At 39.0% G+C, this 27500-nt stretch overlaps 1 protein-coding gene across 3 annotated transcripts; it reads left to right on the top strand.

The window, feature by feature from the left end:
- Window positions 1–208: 208 nt before the first annotated feature.
- Window positions 209–27379, top strand: stra6 (signaling receptor and transporter of retinol STRA6). Of its 3 annotated transcripts, none has more exons than XM_069190739.1 (18): window positions 209–302; window positions 5344–5721; window positions 7752–7818; window positions 8671–8756; window positions 9272–9411; window positions 11184–11350; window positions 13060–13185; window positions 14037–14104; window positions 16676–16752; window positions 16984–17045; window positions 17292–17454; window positions 17949–18024; window positions 19593–19726; window positions 20790–20907; window positions 21250–21351; window positions 21711–21874; window positions 23208–23345; window positions 25950–27379. In XM_069190739.1, exons 2-18 carry the CDS (start codon window positions 5639–5641, stop codon window positions 26165–26167), a joined length of 1989 nt encoding a protein of 662 aa, XP_069046840.1. In that variant the 5' UTR covers window positions 209–302; window positions 5344–5638; the 3' UTR covers window positions 26168–27379. The 3 variants fall into 3 exon arrangements, with proteins under 3 accessions (XP_069046840.1, XP_069046839.1, XP_069046838.1); XM_069190738.1 differs by lacking the exon at window positions 209–302 and adding an exon at window positions 310–416; XM_069190737.1 differs by lacking the exon at window positions 209–302 and adding an exon at window positions 310–434.
- The last annotated feature ends 121 nt before the right edge of the window (window positions 27380–27500 follow it).

The following is a 27500-nucleotide window of genomic DNA, read 5'->3' as shown; positions in this document are numbered from 1 at the left end:
GTAGTAGCTAATTAAAAGTATTACATATCGATCAAACACTAACCTATTGTGCTTTTAGAGTATCAGTTCCTTTGTGACTGATAAAAGCCACACCTTTTTTTTTTGACTTGATGTATATTCATCAGGTGTCAGTGAAGTAACCTTATTTAATTAATCCGGTTATTTAGCGCTATTGTGTGCTCACAGCGACAGTGGACATAGTTTAAAGTTTCACCTGAGATTGCATCATGTGCGCTGACAATGTGACTTGAAGATCACTAGCAAACAAGTTTCTGACCTATGAACTACATGCTGGGAGCTTCGTATGTGGACTTTATTACTTTTTTTCGTCCAAACTCGTTTGTATTATGGAAGGTTAATTTGAAATTATAAAGTGCTTCTTTAGAAACTATTGTCTGCGCAAAAACAAATGACCGGTAAGCGGGGAATGACAGGTAAAGACTTTGCTATTTTAAAGTAACTAATTTGTGATTTAAATAAATCGCATACCCTTCCTTTTACCTGAAACTGCACGCATGTGTTTGGGAAGCACACAGCATTTCTGAATGTGCCGAGTAAACAGAATAGGTGTTGATAGCGAGTGAATTATTACGTGATCAATGATTAGTCTACACGAAATTGTTTATCCACGTGTTCACCGTTAAATTAGTTTCATGTAAAAAAGACATGTTTATCATTCAGATTAATTTTCTAATTTTTCTTAACGATATTGATTTTATACAGTATGTTTATAGTCTAAATGTGGGTGAATTTTTCCATTAAAACACTTTTTAATACCAACAATCTTAAAGAGAATGTTAATTCTAGCTAAAATTACTATACAACAATAACTGTACTTAACTATTTACATTTGATTGTTTTATATTCTTACATAATTAAGCTTGGGTTCAGTGCAAGCCGATGATTATCAAGTTGCTTATTGAGTAAAGAGTGTTCCAAATTACCTGGCCAACTAAATCTTTAGAAGCAGCCGTCTGATTTTTTTAACTTCTCCAGATTTTATAGCCAATAAAGAGACTAACGAGAACGAAATCCATGACAAGGGGGGTTAACAAACATGGTTTATATAAAATTCTCATTCAAATTAAAATTATTAAACCACCCTTAATAGAATTCGTTTTATGTGTTAATATCATTTCTGTGATTTAATGCCGAGATTACTAGAATTAGTTAAGCGAGTTAGACGTGTTGTTGTTTTTTTGTAACTGACATGTATTCAAGTGTAATTTAAGGATATGTTATGAATAATTACTTTAGTAACATAGCCCTTTGTATTATTACTTTAGCTCATCCGGTAGTCTTTGAAAACAACACACGCACAATGCAGTCGATAGTTTCGTCAACACAGAGCATACAGTACTACCCGAACCGAACAGACATTGTCTTGGCAGAAAGCTTAAAATTGTGATTTTGTGTTAAATATCACAACGACTTCGGTTCTGTGTGGTGTTAAAACGCTATGGATTCGATAGCGAATGTTGTTAGAACAGGTATTAAATGTCATTCGTAATGTCGTGTTCTTGAGAGAATTATGTACCACTGAAACTTAAAACGGGAAAACCGTAGCCAAGTTTCGTGCCACCCTCTTTCACACAACTCCCAGAAAGATACGGCTTCTGGCAGCAACTGTAACTACCCATCCGTTACAAACATGGGGACTGTAAGCTTGTGAATTGCTTATGAGCACATACTGTAGGTCACATAATAAGCATCCCTTTAATGAAAGCAAGATTGTCTCTGATGTGGTTTTCAAAGTCGGCTTCAGTCAAAGCTACCGCAGAGGTTTCAGAAAGTTTGAGAGCGGGGCGGGGTGAGGGAGAGTTCTCCATGCTCACCTGTGCAATGCTAAATCCGAGTGACGATTTTTCCCCTCTAGTTTTCAGACCATAAAAATAAAAAGGCCCATTGTTGGGATCTGCAGAAGATCAAACAGTAGACATCAGAGGCAGTAGCTCTGCTTACTGTCTGGTCTCTTTATTGAAAAAGTAATGTATATACATTCTGAATCAGGAGCACAACTGAAGTCCTTTGTTCTGTGGCTGAGGAACAGGATTTTTATTGCTGCATATTACAGTACATCAGAGGAGATGGTGATTTGGGGTTGTGCTTGCATGCTTTCTGCAAGGGGAAAGACGTTTGACTTTTGTAAATAACACCTAAATATGTAAGGCCTAATTTATGTGGTAAATGGAGAACTGTAAGATGGAAAAAGACGTATTTTACTGCCGGATGTTATCTATGGGAGTGAGTTTAAACCTGAAGCATACCATACTTGTTGGAATCTGTCACTATTCTATCTGGACAGACAATAGAGAAGCAGTCAGATTCTCAGCATAGGATTCACCACATGATTCCCTATGCCAGAGAAGTGTGCTGTTTTGTAAAGTTGCGCTTTTGTGTGTAAAATATCTTTTGGACCTCTACATATCTCTATAAACACTGGGTGTTTCATGTACACTAACACCCTTTTATGTAATGGTCACGTGTTTATCAAGAACTAATTTGCATTGAAAATAAATCTTTACAAATCTTTGAAGGTAGTGAGATAACGGAAACCTTTGATAGTGGATGGGTCTGTCATAATCAAAGTATAATATTCGTGTCATATCCATAGCTATCATATTCAAAGTATACCAGTAACCTAGACATTACAGTAGGTCATTTACAGTGACCATTTGAGTTTTGAAAAGTAATTATTTTTTTCCAATATTTAAGGCTGTTACCTACTGTATATTTTTTGTTAAGAAAATGGTATGTTAGATCCATGAATTGGAATACCACATCTGTTTTTTTTAAACTATTTGTAGAAACTGTAATCTATGTTCATTATTTATGTCATAATTTTCTTTGTTTTTACCTGTCTAGTATACAGTAAAAATATTTTATCTTAACTTTTTAAACAACTCTTAGGTGTGTCGTGGATGTCTGTAGTTTTTAGATTGCTAAATACATATTTGTTACCTGGTTGTTTTTCTCTGTTCTGTTTCTATCTAGTGTTCAAGAACTTAGATTTCAGAGTTCGGTGGTTGGCAGCATTTTACCAGCTGGTTATGTGGACAATATTATCATGGCAGAGAGATATTTATCTCTTTTTTTTTTAATTAAATGCTTTGCTTTGTCAATTGGATGTCTAGTTAAACAGCATGGGACCCGTTTTATTAATGGCCAATGTAACTGTTCCCTGGAGGAGCTGAATGATTAGGTTGGATATGAGGTCATTATGGGGAACATAAATCTTCCTGCATTCACAGCATTGGTGTCATTTTGATCAAAAGCTTTCCCTGCTGGAAAAAGGTTAGAGCAATAGAGAGAATCGCATTGCTGTTAAGCAAAGACATAGTGTACACCAGTGGCGAGTTGCGCTCCACAGTCGTTAAAACAAACTAATTTCTTTTGCATAAATTAAAGGAATTCAAAGTCTGTGCTGAGCTCAATTGTGTCCTGATTTGCTTGAGGTCATGTCTTTAAAAACCAAACGATTGGAAATGAAAAGTTTGTTATGGCCAGCTGGGATAGAATGGTTTTTGAAATTGGGAGAACTGCCTCCATCTTACTCACAATGCTATAAGAGTATTGATTATGTTGATTGAAAAATGACTTGTGACATAGAATAGACCCCTCCTAGACCCTACAGTATTTTGTTTACAGGCATAGCAGGATGAATTCATGGTCATGTGATCAGGGTGCCTGCTGGCACATACTGCTATGTCTTTATGGAAGCACTACACTTGGTCTTTAAAATTAAAAGCTTTTCAAATCTATTGTATAAAAATTGAAACAGGGCACTCGGCCTTCATGAATTAGAAGCATAATATTGGTTAAGGCAGATGCTGAAATCTGTAACCAAATTAGATATTGTTTATTTTTTAATTTAACTTGGCCATGCTGTTTATTTACTTATGTTTAGACAGTGCCTTTAAATTGTATTGATTCATTATGCTTTTCCAATATGCATCACATCCATGTACAAATAGCTACAGCTCAATATAACTGGCCAAGACAGTATATAGTGGTGTAATAAGTTATCTAAAAAACATTTTTTTATAGTAACTCCTTTTTTGCAAAGGGGTTATTGTTAATTTGGGTATGAACTTGTTGATGTTACTTTGGAGGAGTTTCCTAATGAAAGTGTGTTAAAAATTAATTGTTGTCCATAACCTTTGACCCTAATCCTTGTATAACATGAAATACAGGTCAGCCCCTGCGATTTAGACAGCACTACAGAATTTAACTCTCTCACCTCTGCTATAGGATAGAGTAGTTATCAACAATGCACAGAATTTATCCTGCATGCAAAATTAATTTATTGCCATCCTTTGCCTACTGCAGAAGCTCTGGATACTGAGGCTTAGATAAAAGTGTTGTTGGTGATGTCCAATTCAAAAGCACTATTGTGGCTCAGCAGAAATTCTTAATAGAAGAGGACGGCATGTTTAGAACACACACATGACCTTTGCTCCTTAACTTTCAACCCACTCTGCACATGACTGGATAGTCAGCATTCTGCTTACAACTAATTGTAAAGGTTCTTGTTTTTTTTTTCACATTCTTCACAAACTAGACTCTCCTCTCGTCCCTAAATCCAGAACACTCTAACAAGTAAAGTCCTCTTTACAATGTGCAATGTGATATAAGTTTACCGCTAATCTTGGTGTATTTATTCTTGATCTTCAAATGCTCCCAAAAAAGTTGAAAAGGATGCTCCTGTGATATTTTGCCAGGAACATTCAAAATGAGTATCCTGTTTGACTGCTTTAGAAAAATAAAACGTTATTACCCTTAACAGTGTTAGTTGGGAATAACACTTCACAGCAATATACTTTCTATAACAACTACTACACTATAACAAATATACAGTACTATAACAAACGTGGCTTGCTTGTTTGTGAAACAAATAGGAAATATAAACTGTTTAAAGTTCCTTTGAAGCCACATCTGATTGATTTCAGAGCTGGTATTGACATTTACGTACAGAACGAGATCATTGGTCAAGTTTATTATTGGTCAGTCTTTCAGTTTGGTTCACTTTTAAGGTGGAAGGTGTTTTTTTTTTTGTGTGTGTGAAAATTCCAGTATGCTGTCATTATTGAGCAAGTTAGGCTTCACTCCCTATATGAGTCAGGGTCTTCTGGCATTTGGTAACCAGCCCCCACACCTGAAAATCCACACACACACTTGGAAAAACTCATTTTCTTTCTCTTCACTTTTGGTGCAACCTGTTGGACTGAAGAGTTATGCAGCAGAAGTTTATATAAATGCATAATCTGTAAGGAGCTGGTACAAACTGGCCACTTTCTCTGCAAATTCACTCTCCCCCTCTTTTCCCTCTCTCCCTTTTCCCAGCGCTGTGTAATCCCTGTTGCAAAAGAGTCTGATTGAGAGCAGGGGGGTTATTGAAGCTATTGGATCTTTCACATCAGTTCACCACCACCACAGGGGCAGAGGAAGCACCTGAGTGCGGTAGAGGGACAACCCTGGTAAAACTATCGGCAAAACTTTGTGGAAGTTTCGCAAAAGGTGCAGAAGAACCGTACCTAATCAAAGAGAGGAAATTGGGAGCACCTTTCCTTTTCCTTCTTTCGTCTTTTAAAATAAGGAAGGTGGTGGACTTCTGTGCACCTGTATCGGCAGTAAAGCAATGGCTTCCATTGATGTCCCCAAGGATGACTATAGCTATGAGTACTATGATGTGCCATTGGAGCCCACAACATCTCCTGAAGAGTAAGTACACTTTTTTCATTTCCTACCCCTCCATGTCCTTTTCCAATGTTCGTGAAACCCTGCCAAGCTCATTAGTTCTATATCTGTAAATCCTTATTACCTTTTCAGGATCCAGATCTGTGTTTTGCTAAACTGCATTGTTTGTGCAGCAGCATGAAGGATCAGATTTTGCCTGGTTTTGTCATTATCACATTATATTAGAAATGTTTTATGGCAGTGCTTTTATATAGGTAATTGTTTTATAGGAAATTTATTTTGAATCTGTTTTTTCAAGGTTCAAAAGTTGGGTGTGATTCTAGGATGATGCCATAATTGTTACATATAATAATAAAAACTAGTTGTCTGGTAACCTTCAGTTACTATTATTATATGGGGAAAAATGAAACGAGTAGTTGGTTTACAGGTATTTAATGCATTTATTTACAATACAGGGTTATTTGTGATATGATATTCATAAGTATGTGTATAATGTACATTGAGAATTTGTCTAGTTATTAATCAAAATGTTTTAGGTGACTTCACAAGCAGATTCTATCCTAGAACCCATTAACTTTTACTCTGCTCTCCATATCCATTGATAACCAGTCCCCCGTGAAGAAAGATCCTACGTCCTCTAGATTCAGAGTAATTAAATGAATAATCATTATTTTATAAGGCTCCTTTCATGACAAGTCATCATAGACCAGTGAACATAAAAAGGCTGATAAAAGAAGATGGTAGATTAAAAAAACAAAACCTTACATCTTTGAGAAAGCCACTTTAAACGGAATTTGACTTCCCTGATCTTAAATTATGAACTATGATTTTCCATGCTGCATTGATGCACTGCTCTTTCAAAAGCCCATGAAAGCTTGCCGACTGTGAAACAGGACCATAAGAGCACCAAACCACAGGCCTTGCGAGTATCTTGCAGGGGTCTGTTGTGTGCAGGGTCAGATCCTGAGGTGAGCCAGTGTACAGTTTCAAGTTCCTCTCAGAGGTGCAGGACTGCCAAGATGAAATTAAGTGAATAGATGCTGTGCACGAGAGTGGTACATGTAGAAAAACATGCTGGTCGATCCATCTTGAAATACACGGAGTTCTTATGTCTATTGTTCTTGATATCCAGGTCTGGCTGGTAATGAGAGGAAATCTGGGCAGGAGTTTAGGAGTTTATAGGAGTCTGCACTCTTATACACAGTGGTCCCCAGCACAGTGCAAAAGCTCAAGGGTGTTTTTTTTCTGTTTTGGCTCTTGAATCAGCAGATGAATCAGGCAGGGTTGAAATGAGTGTGAGCCAGCTCTTTTCTTCCTTTTGAACATCTAATTAGGTTCCATACTTTTTTTATCCTTCATTTTTGCTTACGTTTCCTTAATTGCTTTGGTAATATCGAATGGTATATCACATGTTTGAAGTCAGCTGAAGCTGGAAATGAAGTGTGTAAGTGTCTGTTTAAGCATGAAAGCTGATCGTGTTATAGAGGATGATAACTGCCCTGTTGACATTTGAGAGTTTGTTTCCTTTAATTTTTATTAGATGATACAGTAGTGACTCTGTGTTGAACATTTCCAGTATATTTAGCGGAACTAATTATTCTAATATAATTTTGATTCCATTGTGACAGCTCTTAAAATCAACAGGAACAACAGTATAAGAATCTGTGATTATTTTGATATGTATTTCAAGTACAAGTGTCTTCTTACAAGTCAATCTCAAGAGAGCTTTCTCAGTGTATCCAGATAAACTTTATTACCATCTGTTCCCGACAGACAATAGTAGGGATTCATTGCCTTGTTCACACAAGATGTCCTTATGAATTTGCTTTCTTTTGCCATGTCTGTTTCCTGCTGAGTTAATTGCTTATTTATTTGAAATGCATTTATTGTATTGTTATTTTTCCACAAATGTGCTTAAAATATAATTGTGTACAGTAGTAATATTGCTTTCATCACAAACCCACTTCTTATGGACAGAAAAGTGGTCCAAAACTGTTTTTAGTTAGTAATCCTTGATTTTAATATTTAGTGATCTGTCTGTCTTATCATTTCAGCACTATCCTGCAATGTGATCCTACTGTAGATGACAGGCTGTACCACACATGTATTGCTGCAATCTCTGTAAGTGTTTAAAATAGATTAAAATTTTATTATACAGTATTAGAGCTTTCGGTCACCAATTTTTCCTGTAGTCTGGAACTCTGACAGCTGTTCATTGTACTTGCTTCACCATTAAAATCATTTCATAACCCTATAACAAATTCTATAAAAATGAACACTACACAGTTTCTTATAAAGAATCTATCGTAAAACCTTTCCAAATGTTTCATGCTATCTTTCTCTCGATCTGCAGTTAATTGTCCGGGCGCAATGTGAAAGTCGTGACATCAGGTCACATCTGTCAGGCAGTAATGTTGCTGGTTCACTTATCCGCAACTTGACAAAAGTTGCCCAATTTCACTAAACCTCTCCTGGAATGTCCTAGACAATAGCTCTCACTAATACAACTTAGTATTAGTCCACTTATGTGGAGCAGAATTAACAAGAAAGAGTGACGCCAGAGTTAGTATCCCTAAAGTACTTCTAAATGCAGCGGACACTTTTTTGTATATTAACATATATCACATGCTGAAAATACTCATTTTCACATGCTGAACTGTTTTTTTTAATCAATGTTTTCATATACTAAACCAGTCCTTGCTTATGTTTATTTCTGGAAGCTATGTGGAATGGAATCTGCTTAATGAGACATTTAAATACTTGAAAACACTCAAAACAAACAAGGTTTTCTGTCGAATAGCTAAATGGTTTATTGTGCAAGCTGAGGCCTTTGTTGCCTTTGTGTTGCTAGAGTGGACATTACAGATGCTGTAATTATTACCCTGTGTATCAAACCTAAGCATTGTAACAGAGTTGTTTTTTTTTCAAGGTGTGTGTGGCCTATGATTAACTGAAGTGTTTTCCATTGCCCAGATCATTGTGCTTTTAGTCCTTGCCAGCTTCACCAGACGCAAGAGACTGGCTCAGGACTGCTTTAAGGGCATTCCAGGGTTGCTCAGGTGAGGTCAGCGCCTTCCAGTGCTTTCAATTTGTTCACCATCTTGGTGACAGTGATAGAGTGTAGCACCTAATGCAGGTGAATTGCTGAAGCCAGGGAAGAATGCTTTACTAACAGCAACTCTGGACAATTTAATATGATTCCTAATTAACTTCTTGCTGAAAACCATCTCTTGTTATGGTTTGATTGGAATGCTCTGTACCATAAAGCTTAACAAAGTGAAATTAGCACTGCGCAGTGTAATTTGTTGATTTGAAAAGGTGCTGCCAAAAATGCTCTTTTCTTTGTCCAAATGCACCAGAGGGCCACAATAATGTATTTTGGAGTAAAGTAAATGCAAACCACCTCAGACTTGGATTTACTTTTGAAACTTTGCTTGTACTGTTTTGTAAAAAAAAATTAAAAATTGTGAGGTGTGCAGTATCTGTCTGGCTGTATCATCCCCACCCCCAGCCAGACTGGTGATGTACTTGGTTCTGTGCTCATGGTGTTCATTCGGGGTTGTTCTGCCTTCAGCCCTGTAAATTTCCTGGATCACACGCGACACAAGGGCCTGGCTGTGGCTGTCTTTGGAGTTCTGTTCTGCAAGCTGTGTGTGCTGGTGCTGGCTGAGAACCCCCTGCCCTTCACAAAAAACTCTACCCAGGAGCACAGAGGTGAGGAGGCTTTTGCCTAACGCAATCCGTAGTTTGCACATTTTCATGGATCTGGATGCAAGTTAGAAAGCATGATGCTTGTTTTTGCTGTAGCAACCGTAGTATCTATCCCCTTGGAGACCTTGAAAGTGATTGACTAAGTAACAGGCCAGAGCATCATGTAATAAATGACTGAATTACAGCCAGGAGTTCGGAGAAATAGCAGGCTTCTTAAAAAAAAAAGGATCCTCATTTGTATGTCTTTTCTGGGAAGAAGACGAGATGGAGGTTAATCATCCTGGAAGCAGGATGAGTCACTTTTATCCCACAGGGTCTCAGCTCAAATCCGAAGAAACGGTGCTGAATTCTTTTGTATTTTATCACAGAGGAAAATCAGGGCGCACTACTGACTTTGCACACAATTCTTCTACCTCTTCTAGTACAGCGATGCAACTACTAGGGAGAGATCCTGTACATACTGTACTGTAGGAAACTGTGACACCACTATTAGCAACGAAAGAGTTCCCAGCAATCTGTCTGGCTGAATGAGATTTCCTGGGCTTTTGCCTTTTGTTCCAGGTGTCTTACAGCTGCGACCTAACCTTTAAGTAGGGCTGTTAACCCTTACGTCTTGGCTAAATTCCACTCTGGGTTGGCTCAGTCTGGCATACATAAAGATTCCCCATTTATTCAGTTGATGAAGACATTTCTCCCTACCCTGCCTATCTTCCTTACCTGTGTTGTGGGGCTGCTGGTGTAGAATGGCAGCCCCAAGTCAACAGGGTGGGTTTGAAGAGGGTCTCTTCCTATATGTAAAGTGCTTGAGGATCCTTAGGGATGAAATACATTGTACTGCACCGTATATGCAATGAATTATCAACAGTACTAGTAGTAAGATGCTGACTAGTAGTGAAGAGCTATTTCAGTGTGTGAGCGGCAAAAAAAACAATAGAGATTAATTCCATGTTTAAGAGAAAATAAAACACAATGTTTCAGCTGTTGGGGCCCTTATTTGGGTGTGTGGTGTTATGTATATGTGTAGTAGTGTTATAAAATCAAAGGAATTAGAGGTCATTTTGTGATCTTTGGCAAACACTAGGATTGAATGAAAACCTCAGCTCATCCACTACTCACAAACTATAAATCCGCTAGTTGATGGGGAGGGGGGAGGGGGGGTCTTTTTGCTTGTCTGGGTGCTTCTGCTGTCTACGCAATAGAAATCCACCCATGGAGTACTTGAGTTATTACTTTATTACTGGCATTTAGATGTCAGATTTGATTAAATGTGGCCCAGCAACTAGTGAGGGATTGAACTGAAAGGTGTTTGTATCTTCAATACAGTTTTTCACAGCATTGATTGTCACCAACAGGGCATGCTCTTATTATTTATAGTCCAAAGACTTAGATGTCAGCAACAGGGCAGGCTATCTACTGTATATTTATCTATCAATTGAGAATCATTGCATGTTTTACTGTCGAGATGTAGGCCACTGTAAAATTTGCTGTAACCTTGATTTTTATACATGTGCATTTAAATGCAGAACATCACCAATTTGATTGTCTTGGATTTGTTTCCTGTTTGCTTCTGTGTTTTCACAAAGACCCGTGGCAGTTCGATCTTACCACCCTGTCCTCTGATTTCATAGTCTAACTGTGGGGTTCAGACACCTTTAAGATCTTTCAGCACATTTGACACAATTGCTCTTTTGTACGTTGCATTTGTCAAGATCAGCATTTTGAACTTACTCTGCTCTCCACCTCAACTCTAAAGGAAAGCACATTGTTTCCTCCAGAGTACTGGAAGATCGTGTCCCTCTTCTACTACCCTGCTCTCTACTACCCCCTGCTGGCCTGTGGCACTTTGCACAGCCAGGTTGGCTATGTGCTGGGCAGCCTGCTATCCTGGACACACTTTGCCATCCTAGTGTGGCAGAAAGTGGACTGTCCCAAGACGACTGAGGTAAACAACAGCGAGCAGTACAGACCAAACGCTGTCTGTCGTCCGCACAAACATTCAATCTGTCAATACAGCAAAGTAAATTACAAACGCACCACATTGAAAGCGCAGCAGAAACATTAAGCAGGAAGTCAGATATTTTGGATGCTCAAACATTACTGAGAAGATCAGAGGTTCAAGTTTTTCCTAGATCCTGTGTTGAGCACAGTTTCAGGCTAGTTTGTTCTTCCTCTTCTGGTTCAATGTTGGGACTCTGAAGGAGCTACTCCTTAGATATAAATAGGAAACCTTAACATTTCTGTTTGACCTTGGAAGAGCCCCCAGCAATCTCTGTGGCTGAATGGGGTCTTCTGGTCTCTGGTTTTCTTGAAAGACCCATGTCACATCTTTCTGTAGTGTCCTGGGATAGGCGGTAATTATGAAAAGCGCAGACTTTGTTCACGGGGCTTCAGTACATATTTTACTTTTTAAAGCGTTTTTAATCAAAATGTTAAGTGAAAAGGCATGAAAGCATCTCGCTCTAACCAAGCCTACTGAATGGATGAATGCAACATACTCTGAAGATTTTAGACCATTTCTACTTATAAGTCATTCTTAATGGAAATTAAGTCCATTACTGGAATGCAAAGATTTTAGGCTCCAGCTAAAATCTATATGCTATAGTTAAATGCAGTTAAGTTTAGTATTTTGCTTGATGACTTTATTGATTGCTTAGACTGTTCTTTTCCAATCTGTCTGTTCTGAGTTGATGATTAAGTTTCGAATTGTTACCCAGTTTCACCCTGCCTGGTTTCAGTGAAGCCTGAGCCAGTTTGATCCCTAGGTAAGTATTGATGCTTGTGGAGTTCAGCTAATTGCTTTAATGTTCCACACACAGTAGCTCTGTTTTCTGGAGGCTGTGGAATGAATGGAGGAACTTCACAACTGATCCGTTCAGCTGAGAGCCTGTCTCTATAGTGAGGCTCTTTCCCCTGGCTAATCAGTTTAGCCCTTTTGTGAGTTGGAATGTGAAATGCTCCCAAGCTTAGAATCGAGGAACATTTATCTTCTTAAACTAGCATTGAAAACTTTTTTTTTCCTCTTTCTTTGGCATTGTTTTCCGGCCACTCCAAAACTTTTCTTATGAGACATGCAATAGCCGAAGAGCAGGGTAAGAAGATAGAAATTTAGATCTAGTTTGTTCACATGAAATGCTCTTTTCAGTGGGATCTTGTTTAAAAAAGGACTAAAAACATTTCATCATAAGTCCCAACAGGTGCTTTTGTAGCCCTCTTATCTGCCTATAAATTATGCTGTTCTAATTCTGTGGATACTAGTCTTGGTATCTCATGCACAAATGTGTACTGTAGCTGTTAGTGTTTCAGCAACAGACAGAAATAAATATTTATTGTCTGGCTCATGTGAGTACTGAATAGGCTTGTGCTATTCATCTTGAAACTATCGAATTTCTATTTGTCCCAACAGAAGATATTTTAGTTTTCTTTTTCCAGATGAGAACTGAAGTGAACTAATCGATGACTATGACAGGTGTGCATAGTGAGAGGTTCTGACAGCCTAACATTGCCAAGGTATCCTCACTGTCTTTGAGAAAGCATCAGACATAAGTAGGGAGATGGAATTCAAGTCATGCTAGTGAAAGACAGTGATACAGTAGGAAGCTCTCATGCTGATTCTGTACCTTGAACTGATGAAATAATTTGCTTTCCCCCCAGATCTACAAATATTATTCTCTACTGACAAGCCTGCCACAGATCGGCTGCCTGGCTTTCCTAAGTTTTCAGTATCCCCTGCTCTTATTTAAGAACTCCAGGGGTACTGGGCAGACTTACGCCAGTGAGGTAAGTGTGCAGTAAGAGAAAACAGGCAGATCATGTACTATGCAAAGGACTACTCTTCTAAAAAGGTTGCTGTTACTGACATTTCCCATGTAACACAACTCTTTTGGGTTTGGATTACCTCGTTGACTTGTATCAATATTTGAGCTCATATATGCATTTCTGTTTAATTTTATTTATTTATGTAGCCACTGTATAATTATAAAATACACTACCCTAATGAGAACCTGATTTGTATTCAATAAGAAATTTTGCTAGGGAAGTAATTATCTGAATAAAGCAGGTAAAGCAAATTATTCTCTTGATTAAAAAGCTTTACTCTGACCCCTAAATCCTTTGCTGCAGAAAAACGCGTGGTATTGTAAAACTTTGTACTCTTCTTTAATTTCTGTTTCCTGCTTGTTTTCCTACTTACACTGTTAGATGTATTTTGTTTTTCAATCGTCCTTAAGATGTATATCACAGTGGCATGTCCTGAAGAAAAATCAAAGTGGCCTGATTGAAGACATTTACATTGAAAAGACTTGAAGCAGAAGAAACATATAAACTCCAAAACAACATTCCAGAGTCATAATCTTTATAAGCTGCTTTGATGTAATTGGTTTAGATTGAGTTTCTGAACAGATTATGGGGAAAGATGTGTTATTCCCACAGCAAATTCTTTGCTAACACAATGCTGTGTTTATTTGTTGATAATCTCTTGGAAAATCCTTGTTGTGACGCAGAGCTGACTGAAGTATCAGGATAACTAGACCTGGGACCACATCACACTCCAAATGTTTTCAGCTGATGATTGTCTTTCTCAGCTCAGGAATTTTTTTTTAGACTTGCACCAAATATCTCCTGTGTTTCAGGACCTGTACAGCAGCTATTATAAAGACTATGTGAAGGAAATATTGAAGAAGAAGCCCTCCAAAAACAGGTGGGAGAGTTTATGAGAAATAATTCCAGCTTTCACAATATTCCACTATGCCTGCATATTTCAAATCCTTTGCAAGTGAGCTTTGACATCTTAAGATGGACTTTTGAGATTTGTGCTTTAAATCTTAAAAGTTATCTGATAGATGTTGTGTTGGAGGATGTGGATTATAGGATTTGAGCCGGTTTGTGTGGGCTGAAGATCTTGTTCTAAGTCCAGATTGGGTTTTTTTCTTAGTTTTTCATGGTAAGAAATTTCTACATTGTAAGACCCTGAAAGCCATTAGCTACGCTTTTAACTGTCTAAACACAACATATGTTCGCCAGAAACCAGACTCTACAAGTTGAAACTCCTGGGCAACCAATGATCTATGTTAAAAGAAAGTGGTGTTTACAGGGTATGTTTCTATTTTCTATTTATTTCTCTTTTTACAGAATCGGAATAAATACATGTTTGAACTTTTTTTGTCAGAAGACTTCCTGGTGACGTCTTGCACTGTAGCCCTATGATCTTGTGGGAAATGGATAGTTGTTCATTGCATATAAATGGGAGGCTTAGAGGAATGATCTTTTAAAAGATATTTTCCCTTGGCCGGAACTGTCAAACACAACAAAGCCTATAACTGAATACCTTTATGCATTTTCGATGTTTGAACAAGATCCAGACTTTTTCCAGCTGGCTGCCCTGGACACAGGGCAGCTATTTCTTTGAGGGCGAGACCCTCAGAGGGTCGCGTCTCTTGCTTATACGGGCTCAATTCCAAACCATTTCAGAGCTTGTCTTGCAGTAGATCGGTTAAGCCTCTTGAGAAAACTTCTTCCTGGCAATGCATCTTCAGGAAAAAAATTAATAATTCAGAGCTCTTGGTATTTAGAAATCGTCTTTGTGTTCCTTGTTATACATGAGCAGGTTTTGTGTTTTTTTTCAACGGAGATAGATGCCCATCATCTCCACACAAACAAGATTCTTATGGCATATAGTCAAGTAGAGGTATTCCTGCCTGAAACAAAAAGTCCTCGCTTACCTAGTTCTAGTTTTCACCTGCTGTTGTCTTAACCACTCTGCTCCTGTCTGTTTCCAGTCTGTCCTCACTCCCTCCACCCTCCCCTCTTCTACACTTCTCTTGCAGCAGACTTTCTGTGCTCGTTCTCTGTTATCCCACTTCCAGAACCTGTTCATTCTCCACCTTCACCCCTCACTCAGGAATCAGAGCTGCTGTGTCTCTGACCAGCTTCTGGCACCTGCTCAGGACTCATTGGATTACACAGTACCTGCCCCTTTCCAGCTCTCACCTACATCCTTCAATAACTCATTCTCTATATCGCCCTAATGATTTTCGTTCTCGTACTGGTAATGTGATCTTCTCACTGCAAGCATAGAACACATACAGTACCTACAGGGAGTCCACTACTGCTCTGTATCCACGTCGCCTGTGTACTGTTTTAATTGTATTTTTTTTACACTTGAATTCTTCAACTTTATATCTTATCGTCCTATTTTTATTTATATGGTAATAAACTATAATTATTAAAAAGCTACTATGAGAGCAAACTGAGTTTTGTTTTTTCATATTTATTATCTGTAGGGAAGATTTATTTCCATTAGCAGTGCTTCGATAGCCTCTTGCAGGCTCTCGGTCTGAACCCCCTAATAAAAACATAACTGGAAAATTTTACTTGACCGTTTCTGCATGGTTTGTTTCTTTAATTGAAGATTTCTAAATTTTATATTGCTGCAGGTAGGGGGTGTGCTATGTAAATAAAACATGGAAAGCACAGGCCAGTGCAGTGTGACCAGAGATCCTTACAAAACTGCTAGTCTAGGACGTGACGGGGGAAAAACCCATGGCCCTCATTGTAAAGGCAAAAGGAGGGCTCCTTCCTTCCCCAGACGCTACACAGCTGCAAGGGGGAAGGAGACTGAACAGCAGTTATCTTGATTTTGGATGGGGAAATATGGTCACACTGTTATTTCCCAATGCAAATGTGTTCCCACACAGGAATGTGACTGGTAAGAACCTTGGAGCAGATTGCCCTGCTGTAATGGCAGAGCAGCACAGTGCCCAGTTGGCAGGAATAGCTTGCGTAGGAGGGAGCTTTAATCGCATGATCAAAAACTACAAGGAGTAATTTGCCAAATCAAATGGAATACCCAGTTCTCATCTGACCCACGCCAACTGCTCCTCTTCTTCAGAGCCACCAGAAAAGATGCAATGGCACTGCTTCACTGAGCCACAGCATGTCTCAATCATTGCAGTATGTGTGCTGCAGATTTGGAGAATTCCTAAAGCAGCGTGTTCTTTTATTTGTCTCGTTGTAGGCTTAAACAGCTTCAGGTGACATGATTTTGGCACTAATCTTATGATACCACACCGAGCAGAGATTTTTGGGTCTTGCAAAAATACTCTATGTAGCCAAAAGCAGAATCTGGAGCACCAGTACAAGTGAAGAGGAGGGAGACTACAGCTTGATATCACTCAGACTACTCTCAAGATTGTCCCTTAGCTAAGTCTTAGCAGTGTATCTCAGTGGAACAATAAGAAACTGATTTTCTGTTTTTTTTTCTCTTCCATAGTTCCTGCACAGCAGAGGCTACACTGTCTGCAAGGATCCTTGAGTCTCTCAGGTCTTATATCTACACACCAGAAGAAGGTACAACACACAAGTTCTGCTATACAGTAGCATCAGTGGGATGGGGTGGCTGGTGGTTTCTCACTAAAGAACCATACTACAGTCTTCAACTTTTACTGGACTATAAGGTTCTTTGTCTTTTACCATATGTCAAAAACAATGGATAAAAAAAATCGACATGGCTGACATACTGATAAATATTAATAAAATGCTATGAACCAATATTTAACTCTTTAATTCCACTCCTTACAGTTTTCCGGTTTCCCTTGAAGCTGGCAATTTCTGCAGTAGTGTCCTTCATTTCGGTGTATCAGGTACAAACTGACTTTGCTCATATTTATCATTATTGGTAGTACTGTACTGATATTATTAACCTTTTTCTACAATTAAGGTGCATTCTTAGCAGTTAGATTAAATGTGAAATTAAAGTGTCTGTTAGCAGTGACATGTTTACCCACTCTTTGGCCTATTTGATGTACAGTAAGTTGACATTTATAGTCCAGTGACCAGAGCTACGATGTTTTTTCCATCGTGTTTGAAACGGCCTTCTTTGACCTCAGGTGGCACTGTTATTGGTCACGTTTGTGGTCCCCACCCTTCAGAAAGTGCGTGCAGGCGTCAACGAAGACATTGCCTTCCTTTTGGCTGGCTTCAACATCCACCTGTCTGAAGACCGGGCGGAGGTGGTAAAGATCGTGAGCTACTACATGTGGTGTGTAGAAGGTGTGTGTCTTTCTGCTTAGGCCTGAAAGTACTGATGCTGTCTGCTCACTGCTGAAGTTTCCTAAATATTATGTGTTTAAAGAAAAGTCTGAAGTGAAAGCTGATGAGGTATACTAGAATCTCTAGAAGGGCTGTGCTTTACTAAAAGCCAGACCTGGAAATATTTTTGGAATGTACTTTCCTGGTGTCAGTATTTGACTGGGACTTATGTACGGTTACTTGACTTGTGCCGTCTCAATATTACACGTCAAAGTGAATGGATAATGAATTCTTGCATGGGAATATCACACAGTTCATTGTTCAGTGAAAAACCCATGTCTGCCTTATTTGGCTGTGGGTTTCTCCAATCTCTGTAGCTAACCCAAGACCTAACCCTAATGCCACGTAGACTACATGATGTATCTGAGACAGCCTCTTGTTCCTTATTCAAAAAGTACCAAATTAACAAAGGCACCATGTGAGTTTGTGTGACATCATGTGCTTTTATTCTGCAGTGTGCTACCTTTCATCAGTGACCCTGTCTTGTCTAGTGACCTTCACCATGCTCATGAGATCCATGGTTTTACACAGGTAAACCGTCTCCACCCTGATCCAATCCTGTTGTGTCTGACCGATTCCTGAAGGTAGTGTCAAGGTCCTGTTGTTCCCATAGTTCCCTTTTGAAAGCTTCTTTATTTTTGAATTTGTGGAACAACTGGCTTCATTGTGAAATTATTTGCTAGGTTAGCACTGTAGAAAAGTTGCAGAACAATAGAGATTTGTTGTACAGGCAACTTACCTTGTCTTACCAGGTCTAGACCAGGAAAAAAAGCCTAAAAGCACAGAAAAATCAGAAGTATGTTTATACCCTGATTCTCAGCATTTTAGTTTAACATGGACATTTTTAAGTAAAATTGAATTCATCCATTTAAAGTGAATTTTCAAGTTTTGTCTTTTGTCTCAACCTTTTCTTACTTTCCTAAATATCACCGCATAGTAAATGTTAATATATTTGTTTCTAGGGTACAACTCTTTTGATATTGTCAGTGAAGACATGGGGTGTGGGTATCTGAAAACAAAACCAAACAGTGATGAATAACACTGTCTCTAAGCCTCCCTTTTCTCTAGGGATCTTATCCTGTGAAATAATGTAATTGTGATCAACAAGATAACTTACAGCTAATGTAAGACCAATTGTATTCAGTGTGACCAATGTACACGACTCAGGCATATTTAATTGCTATTTTATTTTGATAGAGAAATAATCCAGTACATGGTGCTATCTATTTTATAAAATTCTATATTTATTTTTAATTTCCCTCAATCTCAAACTTTAAAAGTAGGCTATCAACTAAGCTATTTGAGCAAATGTTTTTTTTTTCAGTTTATGGACTATGAGATAAAGGAAGAGTCCATTCAGGCAGTGTTTTGAGAGGGATCCTTTAAAGAAAAGTGGCAATATATTATTAACTTCAAAATGGTTGTGCACATGTGACTGTATACTAATAGAGGAATAAGTGTGCATAGATTTGTATATCTTTGAATAGTACACATTATGATTTTCTAGAAATAAACCATTTTTTAGTCTTATCAAGAACTACATAGAATATATTAGTTCAACGAAGGGAGCCTGTTGGGCTTGTATTTAAAATTAATGACGCTTAAACATACATGTCTGAGCATTTTAAGCCTTGGCTGTTTCTGCTTGAAATAATTTTAATATAGTTTAGCTCAAATTCTACAGTCTTCAGCCAAATCTTCTACGTGCAGTGCTTGTAATGAGATTTCAAGTAGCTCCAAGCCAGGCTACAGTAATGCAAGGGCAGAGTTAATATTTAGCAAATTAAATCCTTATAATACTGTAATTGTGCAGATAACAGGAACTTGGGGCTAACAACTATTATCTAAGAGAATGCAAACGAGGCGATTATAGAGTGATGGCAGATAAGATGTAATGAGGTGACAATTTGCATTCTTTAGCATGTGCAAAGTTTCTTTTCCTTTTATTCAGAGCACAACTTTTTTGTCCTTGTTCCTCTTCCCTCATTAACAATTGGAATTTAAGGGGATGAATTTGAGAGAGTGCAGCTTCTATGGGAAAACTGGGTGCTGTTCTCCCAGAAGTCTTTGCTTTCGACTGTCTTGTTCTTTTTCTTCAGATCTAACCTCAAAGGCCTGTACCGGGGAGACATTTACAATGTGTACAACTGCCAGAGAAATATTCGCCCATCCCGAATGGCAGTTGTTTGTTGGATGGGCTTCACCAGTTACCAAGCTGCTCTCATCTGCTTAGGTAACTTTATTGGTCCAAGAGACTTTCTACATGTCAAATTTTGAGCTTCACCATTTCCTGTCAGAGCTACTTGTATTATGTGGTCTACTGTATATAGCTATTTTCTGGACACTCCACTCAAAGCGCTTTACAGGTAATGGGGATCCCCTCCACCACCACCAGTTTGCAGCCCCACCTGGATCATGAGACGGCAGCAAGGGTGCACCAGTACGCTCCCCACACACCAGCTTTTGGTGGGGAGGAGAAGAGAGTGATGAAGCCAGTTCATAGATGGGGATTATTAGGAGGCCATGATTGGGATTATTAGGAGGCCATGATTGGTAAAGGACAGGGGGAAATTTAGCAGGACACTGGGGGGTTACCCCTACTATTTTTGAGAAATGCCCTGGGAATTTTAATGACCACAGAGAGTCAAGACCTTGGTTTTACATCTCATCTGAAGGACGATACCTTTTTACAGTATAGAGTCCCTGTCACTATACTGAGGCATTAGGACCCACACAGACCACGGGGTGAGCGCCCCCTGCTGGCCTCACTTCTACCACCTTCTGGGAAAAAGTAACCTTAGCCTCTCATCCAGGTACTGACCAGGCTCACACCTGCTGTTCTGTTTTTTGATTACTTTTCCTGCTTTGCATCTAATTCGTGATATAATTCCCTAAAAGGTGAAACATAGACTCATTGTCATTCAAGCTGGAACATCAAAGTTTAGGATTAATTCATGTTACAGTTAAGACTCAAATACGTATTAACAGAGTTATGCAGTGGCGCACAGGCAAGAATGCAACCAAGGAAAAGCCAAACGTTAGTTGCTGGATAAAAAATAAAATTACTTATATGAGAATATTATCGGAGTCTGTCTAAACTCTGAACATTTTGGTTGTAGATTTGCATGTCCACAGATTCCATCTGTCATTATAAGTTAGAGATACATTAATTACAGAAGCATACGTTTAGCTTTAATGTCCTCCTGACCTTCAGCTAGCCCACACTGATGTCTGTTCAGATTTCATCAGATAGTACTTCCCGTGATGCTGTTTTTCATATCTAACTCTCTTGCCAGGCCTTCTGATCCAGACTCTGGTGTTCTTCATCTGCATCATGTTCTTCGTGTTCCTCATCGTCATCCCCATCCTGTATGGCCAGAACCTCATTCTCTTCCGCATCCTCAAGACCATGTGGTGAGTACTGGTGCTCTCCTTCCCTACCCATTACAGCTTGTGGATGGGGATAGGCTTTTTTTAAGGCTATGGATTCCTTTTGCATGAAGGCATTGTCTATTTCCAATGTTTGCTAAACTTTTAATTCTGTTAATTATAGACTTTCTTTCTTATGACTGTCTAGATTACTAATGGAATTGATGCTGAATGGTTAATTTTGGCCTTCTGGTCTCAGAAAGTTTTTGGCTTGACTTTAAAGAACAGTTGTATTAAAAGTTCTTTGGCCTAATCTTTGTCTGTACACTTGGGGTGCGGAAGTTAGTTCCATTCTCCAGTCTCTTCTCATATTGACTCTTTCTACAGGCCCTTTTGGCTGTTGCTGATCTTAGTTGTCGTGCTTCAGCATGTGACAGCACAGTTTGCCTTCCTCAAAAAAGATGGAGGGACAAGAGACTTAGACAACAGGTACATCTGAATGTCTGGGAGTTCCTGTTGTAGCAGGAAAATGAACCATGTCATTTTTAATAATGTATAACCATGTGATAAACCAAATTCTGTATAAGGCATGTTTCATGGTTGGATAGGAGTTCAAAAAATTCTGAAAGTTGTAGTTTTATCTGAACACCTAGTTTGATGTTTCTGTTTGAGATCATCACAAGTGTTTGCCAATTTTATATAACATTTACCACAAGTTAAAGAACATTAAATGTTTTGGGAAGTTGAAGAATTTGAACCTCCTCTATGTGAAAAAATGCATAGATGTTCAAAAATGAGTAGATCGCACTAAAAAGTTTACTCCCTGGATTTTTTCTCTGACCCTGCAGAAATGGCCTGTTCCTCCTCACCTACCTCCTGTTCCCTGTCAATGTACTCGCTGGGGTGCTGCTGGGCATCTGGAGAATGGTGATCACGGCCCTGTTCAACATTGTCCACCTGGGGCGACTGGACATCAGCCTTCTCAACCGTGGAGTAGAGGGCTTTGACCCTGGTAAGTCCATGATGTTCCCTTCCATGTCACACAGCTTCTTAATGTGCTGAGCAAACTTATTTCCTTGAATACAATTCAACAGCAATGTGTGCTGCTCATTTTAATTGCCAGGATGCATTCTGGGATCCACCATATTACAGGTAATCCAGATTCCCTAAAAAGGAGTTATTGGATTGCTGATTTTAAAGTTTTGCTTTGTTTTTAAAGTTCTGCAATGTAAATCTTTTTTTTATGCTTATATAATCCGTTTCAACACTTTTTTTCAAAAGCTTTCCCATTATTATGTGCACATTAAGCAGAACCAACAATCTACAGATTCAGGGCAGCAGAAATTAAATGCCTCCTTTCTAATTCTACTGGAAGCCTGTCATTGATATTGTTTGTATTAATGCATTCTGACCTGTTAAGTTGAGTCTAAATAACCTAAATTGGATTTGTATCTTCACATCATTACAGATTAGTACCAGCAAAATCAATTTTGTTTCATAATGCTTTTATTAATGTGTATAAGATATAAGTCTCATGTTCCCTTATAAATCATTTCCCCTCCATTTGAATAGTGTGGTCTATCAGTTCCCATTTACATGCTGCTTAAAGGTTTTTGTTACTCTTCTCAGTTTAGATATACATTTTCTGTAAAGTGGTTTGACAAATTAGTTATGACACATGTAATATTGTATTATATCAATGATGTACAGCTTTAGCTTCTCCAAATGCATTGAAAACAGATGTCATTTTACAGAAGTATGTTTAAAACAAAAACAGTATGTTATTGAGTGTTCCAAGGTAAACTTTGTGTTTTACTATGAAAGCCTGGCAATTTTCTTCCAATTAACAGAGGAATGCATTATAGAGATTCTATATAGTTACATGTGTTTGTCTTTCTGCTGTGACTGAGCTGGAAGTGAAACAAAACACCAGAGACCCTGTTATAGGTCCTTGTGATTCTAAAAGTAATAACAGGAAAAAAAGAAGATATAAACTCCATCTTGGGGAAAGGCAGTAAGACCGTTTTATAGATTCTTTAAAAACAGCATCTATAATTCGTGTTTCTGACGTGCTCCAACATAAACACCGATCAATTTCTGAGCAGATGATGCTGGAGAAAAACTGAATGTTGGCCAGAACAGCTTGGGTATGATTACACAGTGCATAAAGGCAGTGTCTGCAATAAAATAAGTGTCTTTTCTGTTTTCTTTATCATTGATTTTTGTAAATTAATAAGAAAGGACATAAACTCTTGTTTAAATGCGCCTAAAGGTACATTCTGTTTGGTCTGTACCGGGGAAACTCAGTGCATTGAGCACTCGTGTTCTTACTCTCCCCTCTGCAGGGTATCGCTGCTATGCACATTACCTGAAGATTGAGGTCAGCCAGTCCCACCCCGTCATGAAAGCGTTCTGCGGGGTGCTGCTGCAGTCTCCAGCCCCTGAGGGCAGTGCTGAACAGAAAATCCGGGATGCGGAAGAAGGTCAGTTTCCTGTACTGCACCGCGTGGTCCAGACTGCCAGTGCGCTCTCTCTTGTCCCTCTACAACATGTCCGTCTTTACCCCATCATAGCAGGGACATCGAGGGGCAGCGTTTTGTTTTTTATAGATCATTATTATCAACCTGCACTGATGGTTTGTGTGATTACAGCCATCACACATTTTCTACACTAGTTTTAACACATGATTACAGACCTTTGCTGCATGATTACACATGGATTAGACATTACAGAAAGATTCAGGAAGACTGAGACTGGAATTAGATCTATCTAAAGCCTGAAAGGTTTGTGTTTTTAAATAAGTTTAAAGAGTTATTTCAAGGATGTTGAAAACTGGACCTTCCAAACAGATATTCTACATGGGTTTTGTCAGGATCAGTTCTGTTTTTTGATTACTGCCAATTACAAATCGTAAACAGCAGTGTAAATAAAGTTAATTAATCTTTAGAAATTTGGATCGATTTTAGATTATTAGCCAACGGAGAGTCGGGAATGGACTTGGTTACAGTCTGCACAATTATAGCAGAACACCTAACAGGATTTTAGCAACCATAAGATACTAGAAATGTGAGGAAATCTGAAGGCTACAGCCTTTCCTGCCACTTCAATCTGTACGTGTTGAGCAAACGTGCTGATGCCAGGCGGCTCAGATGGGGAAATGCATTCAGGCAGGAACAAATCAGCACCATATTGGCATGGCAGTCCTTTAATCCTAATTGGAGGTGACAGGGTTGCACAGCTTAGTAACACGCAGAAGTAAATCTACAGTAAAATGAGAGGTGGACAGAAAAGGGTCCAAGCAATGGGAGTATGTGTGTTATTTTACAACTGTTGTGGTTCGAAGATATCCGGTAATGACATCATGTGACTGGCACTTGCAAAAGCTGAAGTGTATAACCGTGACAAGGGTTGGAAATGATTCTATGCTTATGTACAGTAGATAATAATTATCGGTATTAACTGCAAAAGAGCAGATCATACTCACTTACTGTGACCCACCTGCATTTGCTTTTTAATGTTACCTGAAGGACAGAGGCAAAGGTGTTCACTGAAAGCACTGAATATGGTCCAGGTGATATTGATGGTCCTATTTTTAATTGCATTCACTGTCATTAGAAAACTAATTACGAGATGACAAGCTTTTCGCTTAATTGAACACTGGAAAGATTTGATGTACATACATTGCATGCACTATATTATATATAATATATATGGGCGGAGGTGGCTCTGTGGCTAAGGATCTGCACCTGTGACTGGAAGGTTGCCGGTTCAAATCCCGCGGCCGGCAGAGGAATCCTACTCCGTTGGGCCCCTGAGCAAGGCCCTTAACCCTAATTGCTCCAGGGGCGCTGTACAATGGCTGACCCTGCGCTCTGACCCCAAGCTTCTCTCCCTGTCTGTGTGTCTGTGTCTCCATGGAGAAAAGCTGGGGTATGCGAAAAGATGAATTCCTAATGCAAGAAATTGTATACAGTAGGGCTAATAAAGAAACATTACATTATTATTATTAATATTCTACTGACTCCCCCCAAAAAAATGATTTTAAAGTGAAGAATACCGGTTACCGGCATGTGTATACGTATGCATGCGAGATGCATTTGTACATGTGCACCTTCTCTAGCTCACACAGGACCTTGATCACAAAACATTTTTCTGCGATAATGACAAGCCTACGGATTTGGTGCTTTACCTTCTCTTAGAATTGGAATCTTTGGTGAATGAGGCGGCTACAGTGCTGACCTCCATTTCCAACGTCGAGAGAGCAGTTGATAACTCAATAAAGCATTTTGAAAAGAAATGGTCTGGACACCCGGTGATCACAAACGCTAGGGCTCGACCTTATGGTGGGTGGATGCACGAGGGCTCTTGCTACAACAGCTGCCACTGAGCTGTAATTGGCGGTTAGCTCAAGGTTTGGATTCACGTGGAACGGTAACCGGTTTCCTGAGGACATCTACTATGTTGTGCAGAAGTGAACATGCTCCCTGTTAAATTTTGAACCTCATTTTTAATGCTTTAATGCAACTAGTTAGCTCCACAAACAGAATTCACAACTGATCTTAGTACTTGTAGTCATAATGCTGCAGTGTTGGCAACGTCCTGAAATGAAGCTGGAAAGGTAACTGAGTAGAAATAACTAGAAATGATCATTTTCATGTTCCTTTGTAGTCCTCTAGCTGACTTTACATTTCACCACCACCATTTGATTTGACCAGTATTATCAAATAATGCCAGTATGTCTTGGTCATCTGATTTTATCGTTAAAATGTACAAGTCTAAACAGGGGGATGCAAGCATAGCTAAATGGAGATTTGCTGTCACCATGCCTCAAAACAGCCAGTATCATTCTCCCCTTGCCTAACTGTACACGCCTGAAAAGTAGTAATTGTAGTTACTGCTTCTGCATTTAAAAATGCATAGTTACAGTAGGCAAAACGCACCAGATGGACCCTAAAAAAGGCCAAGGTCTGTGGTGCTCTGGAGAGTCTCCAGACCTCTTGGAATTTTTAACAGCTCGCCATCTGTGTCAGGTTTACCCCTTTGTGAAGCGTTGGTCTCTGTCCTGACAGCGTCTTCCATGCTCGCAGGAATCCACCTGGTGCAGCAGGAGAAGAAGCAGAGCAAACTGTCCAATTCCAGGAGGGCTCGGGCACGCTGGCTGCTCCTCTTCACCTTGGTCAACAACCCCTCTCTGGTGGCATCCAGGAAGCACTTCCAGTGCCAGAGCTCAGATGCCTTTCTGAATGGGACGCTCAACCGCGCCTCCAAAGACGGCAGCAAAGAACCAGAGAAGCTGGCCGCCTAAGTGCTATTGACAGTAGATGTTTTCATTAATCAACAAGGCCCAGAAATAAGTAGAAGAATTCAGCGAGGTTCTTCTGATACAGTATTGGTTATTGTTGGGCTTGTGTTTTTGTCTACAGTAAGTATAGAAATGGCTCCTCATCTGTCAATAAGTAAGCATGACCAGTGCCTTAGGAAACTTATACTATAGCTTCTGTATACAATTTACAATTTGTCTGGATATGTTGTCCATATTCTCTTTTATTTTTTCAATTCTCATCCAGAATCACTTGCTCATCTGAGAATTTCAAAGCTGCAGCTAACTGCTGACCATTGTGCATGGTTAACACTTGTGAATTCATGAATGTACAAATATTCTTCATGTCATAGTCAACTTTCATTCACACGCATCCTGGGTTTTAACATGGCTAGGTCAAAGGACAATGAAGCCGCACCATGAAGAAGTAAACCGATAACTAATTAAATTAAATCATAAGTTTACGAAGCTGAAGCAGTTGTAGATCTTTGTAGAATTATTTATACTGGCAGAAGTTAAGAGCAGCACTCCATAACTGGTTTTACTCTTGAGTGTATCTGCATTGACTTTCGTTCAAAGTAAAAATTCTCAGCGCACATGGAACAGCAGATACTTTTGTGCGGTTACTGTAATATTTGTGTCATGTACGTGATAAATCGTAAGTGCCAGATATTTCTTTTGAAATTTTAAAAAATGAGATTAAAATGTTTTGTTGCACTGACAATTACCGTCATTTCTTTCTTGTACTGCAGTGTTACTGCGCGTTTAATGCGATCTCTCCATATGTCCGCCTGCGCTGCCCAGAACCCAAACGACTGTAATCTGTGCTAATTCGTGTGTTTTGTGGTGTTGTTAACGCGCATTTCAGATATCCACTCCCTTTAGCAGCCCTGTTGTCTGTTTTTTTAAAGACCGTTATCTCTTACAGTTAGTTTTTAACCAGTCTGGAAGCATCAGACTATCCGCAGCAATTCTGAAAGTGATCTTACTTTGTGTCCTGTGACGCTGAAACCTGCGATATGAATATGAAGTTTAACAGCCATGGGAATTCTCGAAATTGGTGAACATGTGGAAATATGTGCCTGCGTAATACAAGAACCGAGAAATAGATTGTGAAATAAGTTAGTGTATATACGTTAATGTAGAGGATTACTATTAGCAAATAAAATCGGTTTTGAAGGGATATGTATTAATCCTATAGCCATAATTAGCACTTCACTCAATGCAAAAGACAGACAAAATCGGGGAGCCTTGTTATGGGATGGGCAGACATTGCTTCCCTAGACTAATCTCCATAAAGTGAATATACGGTATTCCC

The sequence above is a fragment of the Lepisosteus oculatus genome, chromosome 5 (genome assembly GCF_040954835.1).
Source record: "Lepisosteus oculatus isolate fLepOcu1 chromosome 5, fLepOcu1.hap2, whole genome shotgun sequence".
Lineage (NCBI taxonomy): Eukaryota > Metazoa > Chordata > Actinopteri > Semionotiformes > Lepisosteidae > Lepisosteus > Lepisosteus oculatus.
The sequence above is the reverse complement of the archived record's forward strand: the minus strand, read 5'-3'. Positions and strand labels throughout refer to the sequence as shown.